At 50.9% G+C, this 11,450-nt stretch overlaps 1 protein-coding gene across 2 annotated transcripts in view; it reads left to right on the top strand.

The window, feature by feature from the left end:
• Positions 1–618: 618 nt before the first annotated feature.
• Positions 619–11,450, top strand: part of IGLON5 (IgLON family member 5) — a 173,370-nt gene continuing 162,538 nt past the window's right edge. For both annotated transcript variants that reach the window (XM_048501060.1, XM_048501058.1), the window contains exon 1: positions 619–773. In XM_048501060.1, coding sequence (XP_048357017.1) covers positions 713–773 — 61 coding nt within the window. In that variant the 5' untranslated portion in view covers positions 619–712. The remainder of the gene's footprint in view (positions 774–11,450) is intronic.

Here is an 11,450-nt window from a genome sequence, read left to right as displayed (position 1 = left end):
AACTGAATGAAGGAACGAGAGCAGAGGGTGACGGGGTGGGGGATGGAGGAAGGGGGGGACAGCTCCTAGAATGGGGAGGGGGACTGCTCCTTGGAAGGAAAATGTTCGGGGGGGGGGTTTAGCTTTGAAAATGAGCCAGATTTGGGGGGGAGAGAAGAAGAGGAGAGACTTTGGACTGGGGGGGGAGATTGCCCAAGCTCAAACCCCTCCCCCCAAAACCCATCACTGATGATCTGGGGGGTGGGGGGTGAGCTAAGAAGTGGAGACTGGAGGAAGGGCGGGGAGGGAAGTAGAGTACCTAGCTGGGATCTCTCCGGGCTTCCCTGATGGGGGGGTGTCCTCCTCCCTCCCCCTCTCCTCTCCCCCAGCATCGCTGCAGCAACAAAGAACCTCTCACAAATCAGCTCCCCCCCACTTCCCTCGGCCCCTCCCACCCTCGCCCCCCATTGGCGGCTCCCCCCGTCTCATTTGCATAGCCGGCCCCTTTCCCCGCCGACCGCTCCCCCCATTGGCCCTCTCTGCCCAGCTGCCTGTCACGCTCCCCCCACCCTTCTGGAGCGCCCCCCGCCTCCACCATCCTCCCCCCCTCCCCTTATGAGATGCAGCAGGGCTGGTGGGTCGAGGCTGCCTCTTCCTCCGTCGCGCCGCGGCTGCCGCTCGCTCTCCCCGCCGCAGATCTCGCCCCGCCGGCCGCGGCCCCCCAGGCAGAGCCATGCCCGGCGCCCCCCTGCTCGAGCTGCTCTCCCGCATCGTAGTGATGTGCCTCTCGCAAGGTACCGCAGTCCGGCGCTGCCCGGGGGGTTGGGGTGGGAGCCGGGGTGAGTGCGTGGACGGAATGCCCGATGCGCCCCTGCGCGTGGGCAGGCACGCCACGGCCGGGCGGGCGGCGCGCCGTGGAGGAAGCCCCGCACCACTACTCTCCGTCCTGCGTGCCCCGATGTGGACCTGACTGTTCCGTGGCTGGGGGGTCTTTCCGTGCCTGTTTGACCAAGGCGCTTGATTTCACCTGGGGGGCTGCCCTGAGCCTAGACAGGTCCCCCACCCCCCGCAAAACCCGTGCATGTCCCGTCCCAGCGTCACAGATGCCCGCCACGGAAACCCAGGTCTCTTCCCACCCTGCCCCGACGAGGTGTCACAACAACTGCAGGCGTGCTGGGGTGAATGCAAAAACACAATTGGCACCTCCTGACGAACAGCTCTCGGGGGCCCCCGTCCTTTCCCTGCCTTTTCGCCCAGTGCGTGTGGGCACCCCTGGCATGCTGAACTGGGCACCCCTGGTGCTGGGGAGACCAGGCTGAGACCGAGCTGGGTAGAGAGACTCCGCAGCGGGCATGGATGCGCGGTGGAGGAACACTGGGCGCACTGTGTGGCTCTGGCGAGGCACCAGAGGGGATGTGTGAGTGTGTGTGTGCGCGCTAGGCTGATGGACAGACGTGTGGCGAGGCGAAGGTCCGTGAATGAGAGGTTTGTATGTGTGGTAATGGCTGGGCGGGCACCCCTGTCTTTGTGGGGGTAAGTAGAGAAGGGGGGGGGGGGAACGGAGGACTTGTGTAATGCCGAAGGAAGGGGTAGGGGGAGGAGGTGGCAGAGGTGAGCATGGGTAATTGTGGCAGGGATGATGACCGGAATTTTTATAGATGGACCCGAAGAGATGGAGACCGCTGGAGGTGAGATGCGCACGGAGAGGAGCAGGAGGGCCGTGCCCCAGGGCTCCTGTTGGGTAGGGAGGTCTGTTCTCTGCACGCTCACCTGGGAATCAGCCCCATATGGAACTCAGTGGGACTTATTTCCAAGGAAACCTGCCCCATAAGGTGAAGTCTTGAGGTGAAGTCTTTCTCTCTTCTCTGTAGACCTCACCAGCTCCATCATTCGGTCTCCGATGGCCCTAGTTCTGGTGTGTGTGCTGGATGATGTCTGAAGTTCTGGGACTAACCGGGAGCACTCCTGGCCTTCTGGGAAGGACAGAGCCGGTCCCGTCAAATGTGGCATGACGCGAACTGATGCTGGGCCCCCTTTTTGGAGTGGGGTTTGACTCCTGACCTTTTGGCATCGCTGTGGGTCTCAATGGGGAACATGACTGTTGTGTGGATTGGCCGCCAGGGGCGACGACGTTGGCATCGCGGTTGCTTGTGGCGTCACGGATCGGGCTTGCTTGCGTGAGGCCGGGGTTTCGGGGTGCCCTGATGAACTGTTGATTTACGAACCCCAGGAAAGCTCTGCGGGGTTCGATCAAAGGATCTGTTTCCAGCAGTGACCAGCAAGGCACATCTGGAATCTCACAAGCAGGGCCTGCAAATGACAGCCTTCTCCCATCAGACCCTCGCATTTTGGCTTTCAGAGGTATCCTACTTCTGAATGTGGAGGTTCTATGCGGGTCGTCCTGTGTGTGCACAGGTGTATTTTCTTTTATTTCTCCAGAAGCTGTTGCAGAACAAATCACTAGGGTGATCCTAAGTTCTAAACCTCAGAAGGGGAGAAGAATTTCTCTCCCTCCCCTCTCTTCAAATATACAGTGGCGGGCAGGCCGGCAAGCATGAAATACTGTTGGTTACAAAAGCTGATGACGACCTTACAGCTGTTGTTGGGGAGCGCGCCATGTTTCGCATCCGGCGTCGGCAATGATATCATTATTATTTTGTGGGTCTTCTTGCTCCATGGATAATAGCCGCAAAGGCAGGACTTGCACGGTCGGCTGAGAGTCCTATAGCACTTTAAAAACTGGCGTATTTATTGTGCCGGAAGCTGTCGTGGACTGGAACCGGCATCTTCGGCTGCGTGCCTGAAAGCCTCGACTGCTATAAAATGGTCCTACTTGAAGATGCTGGAGAACTCTGGCTTGCTTTTGATATGAAAGATGAAGGCGCGGGATTCATGGGATGTCAAAGTTCTGCAAATGGAATGCCAGAAGTGGGATTAGAGCTGAAAAGCAGTCCCAGAGGGCTCGGTTGAAAGCCCCAGCGCTGGGGAAGGAAGGGCGAACTCTTCGTCCTCTCCCCACACTATGATTTCCAGTTGAAAAAGCACCCCCTTCTCAAAACAGATACCCTTTTCTATCTCCCTTCCAGAACTTAAAGCAGCCATTTCTAATTGGTGGAACCTGCATGGCGCCCTCCCCCAATCCCCCCCCCCCCAATCTGTTTTCCAGAGCCAGAAATCTGGAGTTTGAACAGTGGCTCTCCGAGCACAGCAGTTTGGTTTTGCCAACCGGCCACTGGTGATTGAAGTCTTGGTTGGTAGTGGTGTCGGAGTGGGCCCTTGCCCCTTTGTGGCTCCGAGCAAAGTTTATTTATTTATTAAAGTATTTATACACCATGATCCTTTTTTTGCCTGAAGTCCCATCCATTGAGGGCAGCGGTGGCGAACCTATGGCACTCCAGATGTTATGGACTACAATTCCCATCAGCCCCTGCCAGCATGGCCAATTGGCAGGGGCTGATGGGCCAATTGGCAGGGGCTGATGGGAATTGTAGTCCATAACATCTGCAGTGCCAAAGGTTCGCCACCACGGATTTAGGGTGTCTTCCTTCATTTAAGTAGCTCTTCTGTTGGAAGAAGAACAATTTAAGTTGGAGGGAGAGGCACTCAGAGGGTGTTTGGATCCATTCCACTATCATTGGGGTGAGCAGCATCTTTGGGAGAGCCAGTGAAGGCGAAGGCAGTATTTATTTATTTGTTTATTCATTCATTCATTTATTTATGTTATGTTATTTTTTAATTCATTCTTTATACTTATAACCTGCCTTCCCCCAAAGTCCGCCTTTCTTGATTGAACTCAGAGTGTGTCAATGGGATTGACAGATTGTGCGCTCATTAAACAACGCAATCAGATGAGGGTTGTAGAACCGACCAGAAGTCTAAAAACAGAACGGAAGCAAAGCAGAAGTATGAATTGTCGAAGGCTTTCATGGCCGGAATCACTGGAGTGTTGTGTGGTTTCCGGGCTGTATGGCCGTGTTCCAGTAGCATTTTCTCCTGACGTTTCGCCTGCATCTGTGGCTGGCATCTTCAGAGGATCCTCCCCAACATCAACCCAAAATGAGTTATCCCATTCTCCAGATTTCCATTTTATACTCACAACAACCTTGCAAGGTAGCTTAGGCTGAGAGTGGTTTTTCCCCACAAATCACCTAAACGCTTGTTAAACATTCCCCCCCCCCCACATTGTTTGGTTTCTTGCACTCCCTCAAAATGATTCCTAGCCGCTGGGAAGGGTTTTTCCCCACTTTTTGGCAGTTATTTGTAAAACTGACACTTCTGTGCTTCTGTGTTTCCTAGCTGTGATTCTCTATAGCTACGTATAATCGATGCTGTGAAGATTTTACCACCATTTTAAAACAAAAAGAAACAGGTGAAGGGGAACGGAGTAAGTTCAGGGATGCGATAAAATGGCGTCAAGGAGGAAGTTCAGGGGCGACACAGAGGCATGGAAAACAGCAGGGGGGAAGATAGAACACAGCAAATATGATCCCACAGCAAGGGAAGACATCTTGAAACCATTTCAGACTAAAGAATCATTTTAAAAGGGGATTCGTTTAAAATGTTTTGAGGCTGGAAATGAAACATTTTCAGAATGCAAGGGGGGGAAACAGTGTGGAACTCCATGGAGGAAGCATTTTATTTCCTGCCTCAAAATGTTTTAAAAGGTTTGTGCAGAAAGGGCTAGCATGTGACCGGCCTAAGGGCCACCCCTGACTGAGGGGGATTCGAACCTTCATCCAACACTCTAACCTTGCCTCACACTGGCTCTCTTTGTCAGTCCAGGATCCTTTATAACTGAATGGGGGGAAGGATTTCATTCACACCGACGTCGGATTTTAGCATGGCACCTTTAGGTTACAATCATAGAGCATCCCTGACAAATGCTTGCCCAGCCGCTGTGGAGCTCAGTATTGGCTAGCCTTATAGAGAGTGGCTCTCTCAGGACAAGGAAATATCTTTCTCAACACATGTTCCCCAAGTTTCCTTAACTAGAAATGCTGGGAACTGGATTGGACCTGGGACCTTCAGCAAAGCACCTGGTAGATCATTGAACCATACTGCCTTCCTGTCCTTCCATGGACATCTTTGGACTCATTGGGGAAACTCATGTATATCCCAGGGAGGAAATGGGTTTCTCCAAAAATAGTACTTCCTGGGACAGTTTCAGGCTGGGAAAATGATGCAGGTCAGAAGGCTGAAGATCTTTCTCCACGCACAGGAACTGAGGAGAGCCACAATTCACATTGGGTTGTGTTTGTCATGTCTAATGCAGATCTGGGAGCAGGACACAATCTGTGTAGCCTGTAATGTGTGATGGACCACCACTGATGGTGCCATGCCTGGTGGGTCCTATGATACAAGGTGACAAGGCAATGATTCCTCCTTCCTTGGTTGATGAGGACTTCTTCTGGAAATCCCTGATTCGGTGGGGAGGGGCTGTAATACTTCCTAGACAGATAATCATGAATTAGTTTTCATCCTTTGAGTATCTGTGATGCCTCCAAGGCAAGATCTGACCAGGGACTTCCTGAGACATTAAAGGGTTTTTTTTTCTGGAACTTCTGCCCCTGGCTCAGCCTACACAATCCAGAGCACAGCGGTCCGTGTCTAGATGGTAAGGGCTTCATAGAAATGTGCCCTGGGGACAAGTGGTTTAAAATGGCTCACATAAATGATCCAAGCTACATTGTTATGGGTTAAAGGTCAGTTGTTTCTGGACCTTCTTTAGCAGATAGGGTTGCCAACCTCCCGGTGGTAGCTGGAGATATTCTGGGATTATAACTGTTGTTTAGGCAGTTCATCTAGAGAAGATGACTGCTATGGAAAGTGGACTCTATAACAGTGATGGCGAACCTATGGCACGGGTGCCAGAGGTGGCACTCAGAGCCCTCTCTGTGGGCACGCACAAACAGAGTTCATCATGTGGGGGGGAAATTGCCCCTCCCACATCTAAGCTGGCCTGGGCCGCTGGGCTCGATTATTAGCATTAAACTTAAGACCTAGTTTTGGGGAAGCAGTATAGGTAACCCTGTTAAGCGCTGTTAAACCCCACTGATTTTCATGCAAAGAACTAAAGCACGATCCTTTACCTGGGAGTAAGCTCGGCCGCTGGCAATGTGGCTTGCTTCTGAGTAAACCCTCCTACGGTCGTGTTCAAAGAGTTGCATGGTTGCTTCAAAGCAAAGCCACCGACTACCACCAAGCGTACTCTTGAGTAACGCACGCCTCGGAGCCAACCATTTTTTCTAAACCAAAACCTCAGTATTCAGATTAAATTGCCATGTTGGCACTTTGTGATAAATAAGTGGGTTTTGGGTTGCCGTTTGGGCACTTGGTCTCAAAAAGGTTCGCCATCACTGCTCTATAACATTATACTCACTAAAGCCCCTCCACTCCCCAAAGCCCACCCTCCTGTGGCTATTCCCCTTCCTAAATCTCCGCGTAACCCTATTAGTACAGCATGAACATTTATCCCATGACTTGAGCATCTGAAATCCAGATTTATGCTACCCCTGAAAATGGAGGTTCCATTTGGTTATGTCTGAAAGATTTTAATGGATCGATGTTCTTAAAGATAGGCAATTTGCCTCCATCTCAAGGGAGATTTAGTTGGCTGCATCTTGATGCTGTACATCAAATTTCCCTCGCTGTGGTAACTGTGGATGAATGTTGGGCTGGAACCTTTTTCGAATGCTCGTGAGACGTCAGAAAAGAAAACACAGCAATGCCTTTCTATGCAGAGTTGTTCCAGTATGAGCTGATTTCAGTGTGTTTACTGGCAGAATTCTCCATGGGACTGCAGTATAAATTTCACACACGTGTCCCGTCTTTTGAATGCCGAGACCTTCCCCCATTTGGGGTTGCCAGCTTTGGGTTGGGGAATTCCAGGAACTTAGGAGGTGGAACCTAGGGAGAGTGGAGTTTCAGGAAGGAAGGGACCCCAGTAGGGTGCAATTCCATATAGTCCACCCAGAGGTGGGATCCAGCAGGTTCTCACCAGTTCCCGAGAGTGGGCTACTAATTATTTGTGTGTGCCGAGAGGGGATTACTAATTGGGTCTGCTTTTCCGTTAGAAATTCCATTAGGTCCAAAAATCATAAAGTCCTGTTGTTTCCTATGTGGCTGGTTAGCGAAGGTAGAAAACGGGATCATTCTCCCTGTTGGGCTGTTTTAAAAACCTGTTTTAGAAATATGGTAAAGCTCTTTGTTTAAGGAAAGTATCCCTCTTTTGATTTCTAGAAACAAAATTAAGTATTTGAAAGTATTAAGTATTTGACAGGCAGTCAATTAGAGGAGAAGTAGTTGTTTCAGTTGGCAGTAGACGATAGGACTTGCTATAATGAGTTTAAATTATGGACAGAAAGATACCAGCTGGAGATTAGGAACTTTTTTTTTACAGTAAGAGTTTTTTACAGTAACAGGGAAATTATTAATGCCCCGCCCCCGGAATGCCCGCCCACGCCCCCGTCGTGCCCCGCCCAGCCCCATTGGCGCTACGCCACTGTTTGAATCCCACCACCATGGGAACCTGTTACCAACATTTTTGGATCCCACCACTGTTAAGTCCACCCTTCAAGGCAGCCATTTTGTTCAGGGCAACTGGCCTCTATTTTTTCTGGAGACCAGTGGCGGTTCCAGAAATTCTCCAACCCTAACCGGGAGTTGGGCAACCCTACTTCCATCTGGAAAAAGGGACTCTCCCGCCCTTGCACACCACTGATTGTTTGAAACTTCCTTCTGGTTTCCTAACCTAACATTGTTTGTATCCAATTTTCTACTGTCAGGTTTGATGGTACGGTCTGCTAGCTCTATTACATGTATCCCCTAGTGCTGATATGAACATTTCTACTACTGTATCCGGTTGTCCAAATACTGCAGATTACATGGTGGGGGGCAGGGGGGGTGTCTGTGACAATGATACCAGGGCAGTTGGCCATGCCAGGAGGGATACGGTTGGTATTTTTACCTTTCTCGTTGGCAGCCTCCGTTCCTCTGTGATTTGGTTCTGTCATCCTTTCCGGGGTTGGCTTCTCAACAGTTGGCGCAGGCCTGCCGGCGAGACTGGCAGGGGCTTCTTTCGGTCTCTGTGGCACGACTGGGAATCTGCTCGGCCTGCCAAGTTTTGATTTCAAACGTACTCGTACCTGGTCAGAGCCAGAGAATTGGAAGGATCCCCCACAAAGCTTTCTGTCTGTGAGCAGCCCTTGGAGAACTCTACTGAAAGATCTAGGAGCCAAAGCTTTCTACAGAAGATTCAGTAGGCTGGATTCTGCAGCCGGGGAGGGGGAGGGGGTGCTTTGTGTGGAGGGGGGAATGCCTCTCACTGTTGGCACTGCCAGCCTTGCCCCGTGGCCCTGCCATGTTCCCTTCTGCTTCGCTTGTTTCTGCAGAATGTACAGGGGAAGTGGGTGAGACAGATGCACCCGCATTTGCCTCTGTAGTCCCCGGTGCATGAAGAGATGCATTGTGGCTGAACGCTGCGGGTCACAAAGGATGCTGTAGTCGTCGAGATTTTAAGGACCATGCCAAGACTGGGGTGCTTCAGGTCCCAATTCCCGGTCAGCCAAGAACCTCACTCAATGACCAGAGACCATCCGCTTTCTCAGCACAACCTATTTATTTAGAGGATTTCTAACCAGATTCCTGCTTTGAGGTGGCTTGCAGTTAAAACCACAATATTTTTAAAAAGCCTTGCAGGGTCGTCACGGGAGCAAAGGGCGACTCGCACATGGCGTCTTGGGCGGAGGGCAGCCTGGAACTTAGCTGGATAGACAGACAGACTCTTTTACCTTCAAGCTCAATATTTTCCGCTCGGACGGGCAGTAGCTCTTCAGGCCGAGGTTTTCCACATCACCCCATGCTCGATTCTTTCAACTGGAGATGCCCGAGGATTGAACCCGGGGCCTTCGGCATGGCAAGCGGAGGCCCTACCACTGAGCTATGGTTCCTGACTAACAAAAGAACAGAGGAAGCTGCTATCAAATCAGACCATCGATTGTCATAGTATTGTCCGTCCTGACCGGCAGCGGTTCTTCAGGGTCACAGGCAGAGGTTTGCTGGGAACTGAACCGGGGAACCTTTTGCTGCGTGTTAAGCCGATTTCTTCTGCTCAGCCATAGCCCCTTCTTGATATATAGATAGATAAATAGAGACAGCAGTCCCAGAATCTGGCCTCGGAACCCCTGCGTGGGGTACACAGTTCAGACACGGCACGCTAAATGAGCATTGGAGTTTTACGCCAACTCTAGCTCCATTCAAACCAAAAACCCGATCCTGGCAAGTAGCCCAGAGCCTGCTGGCAGAGATATGCCCCCCCCCCCCCCCGCCCCGTTTGTTTGACAGTCCTTGTGGGCGGATGGGTGCCCAATCCAGCATCCCATGAACGGTAAAAGCGGCCTTAATGCTGAGTGTGTATCCCTATTGTCTCTGCTGAATGGCGGAGGCTCTTCAGAGGTCGGAGGCAGAGAAAAGCCTTTCCCAGAACCTGTGACCCGCGATCCTTTCTTCGGCGATGTCAGGGGACGGAGTCTTGGCACGAGCAGAGATTCGTCAGCTGAAGAACTTCTCTCTGGCAGGCAGAAAGCGCTGAAGTTCTTTTCCCTTCCCTCTGGTTGAAAATCCTTTCCGGAACGGCCAAGGCAGGACCCCAGCTGTTTTGTACTCTCAAAACACGAAATAAAATGCTACAGGCAGGTTATCCAGACTACCCTCCAAAAATAAACTGCATTCTGTAGCTTGTGTGAATTATGCAAAGTTAATTTGCACAGACCTGGTGTGATCCCTCCCCTCCCCCTCCCCCCCCCCCGAAAGGTTTATGACGTTCCATCACTCATTCTGACTTTTTCTAGTTCCCATGAGATGTCGGAAGCTGTTCCCTAAACTCTGTTCTGCATCACTGGAATCTTTTTTTTATTACCTCTCTGTCTTCTGAGATTTTAGACTGGCATGGCCCAGTCCCTTCCAAACATGTTTTTTTGCATTCCTAAGGACTAGAAACTTGCTCTTTTTTCTATTCTTTTTTTCAAAAGAAATAGCTGGGATTCCTAGGCAGAATTTCTTGCCCACTAGCACGGCCGGCACGGCATAGTGATTCAAGTGCCAGGCTAGGATCTGAGAGCCCTACGTTCGATTCCTTTCTCTGTTGTGGAAGCTTACTGTGTGACTTGAGGTCAATTGCGCAACCTCAGCCTAGCCTATCTCGCAGGGTTGTTGTGAGAATAAAATGGAGGAGAGCAATGTAAGCTGCTTGGGACCCCCATTGGGGTGGAAGGTGGAATATAAATAGAGTAAATGTATTGTGTGTGTTCCCCCAACGCTTTATGCCACTGTCCTGGGAGGTCGCTCAACAGTCCTGCTCACAGGAGGTGGTGATGGCCACAAACCTGGATAGCTTTAAAAGGGGCTTGGGCAGATTTATGATCTATGGCTACCAATCTTGATCCTCTTTGATCTGAGATTGCAAATGGTTTAGAAGAGGAAGAGGAGTTTGGATTTATATTCCTCCTTTCTCTCCTGTAGGAGACTCAAAGGGGTTTACAATCTCCTTGCCCGTCCCCCCTCACAACAAACACCCTGTGAGGTGGGTGGGGCTGAGAGAGCTCCGAAAAGCTGTGACTAGCCCAAGGTCACCCAGCTGGCATGTGTGGGAGTGCACAGGCTAATCTGAATTCCCCAGGTAAGCCTCCACAGCTCAAGCAGCAGAGCAGGGAATCAAACCTGGTTCCTCCCAATTAGAATGCGCCTGCTCATAACCACTACGCCACTGCTGCTCCATGAACTTAGCAGACCAGGTGCTCCGGAGCAGCGGCAGCAGAAGGACATTGCTTTCACATCCTGCACGGGAGCTCCCAAAGGCATCTGCGAGTAGCAGAGTGCTGGACTAGATGGACTCTGGTCTGATCCAGCAGGCTTTTTCTTATGTTCTTATTTGCCAATCTGCCTTACGTAAGTTGCCAGGAAGCAATTTGAAATCTGAGGACTGAGTTCCTTATTGTTGGTTGTATACTGAAAGAGTGTAGATGCTGTCTTTTGTGGATACAGTTGCAAGGCAATACTGCGGATAATGAAAATAACAAAATTTATTTTGCTTCTTTCTTTACTTTATTTATATCCAGCCCTTCTCCCTGATAGAGACTCAAAAACAGCTTACATCATTCTCCTCTCCTCTACTGTATCCTCACAGTGACCCTGTGAGGTAGGTCAGACTGTGGAGGGAGCCTGGCAGCTAAGAACCTTTAAGGAGTCTTTGAACGTTTATACCTCATGGGGTGGTGAACCTCCAGGGGGGAGGTGGAGGTCCCCCAGAATTACAACTGGCCTCCCAAATGCATAGATAGCTTCTTTATTCATTTAAAAGAGGATTCTACTTTTCCTGGAGAAAATGACTGTTTTGAAAGGGGAGCTATATGACATTGTGCCCCTCTGAGGTCTCTCCACTCTTAAAGCCCACCCTCCCAGGCTCCTCCGCTCTT

Source organism: Sphaerodactylus townsendi, linkage group LG06, assembly GCF_021028975.2.
Source record: "Sphaerodactylus townsendi isolate TG3544 linkage group LG06, MPM_Stown_v2.3, whole genome shotgun sequence".
NCBI classification, from domain to species: domain Eukaryota; kingdom Metazoa; phylum Chordata; class Lepidosauria; order Squamata; family Sphaerodactylidae; genus Sphaerodactylus; species Sphaerodactylus townsendi.
This window is presented reverse-complemented; position numbering and strand designations above follow the sequence as displayed.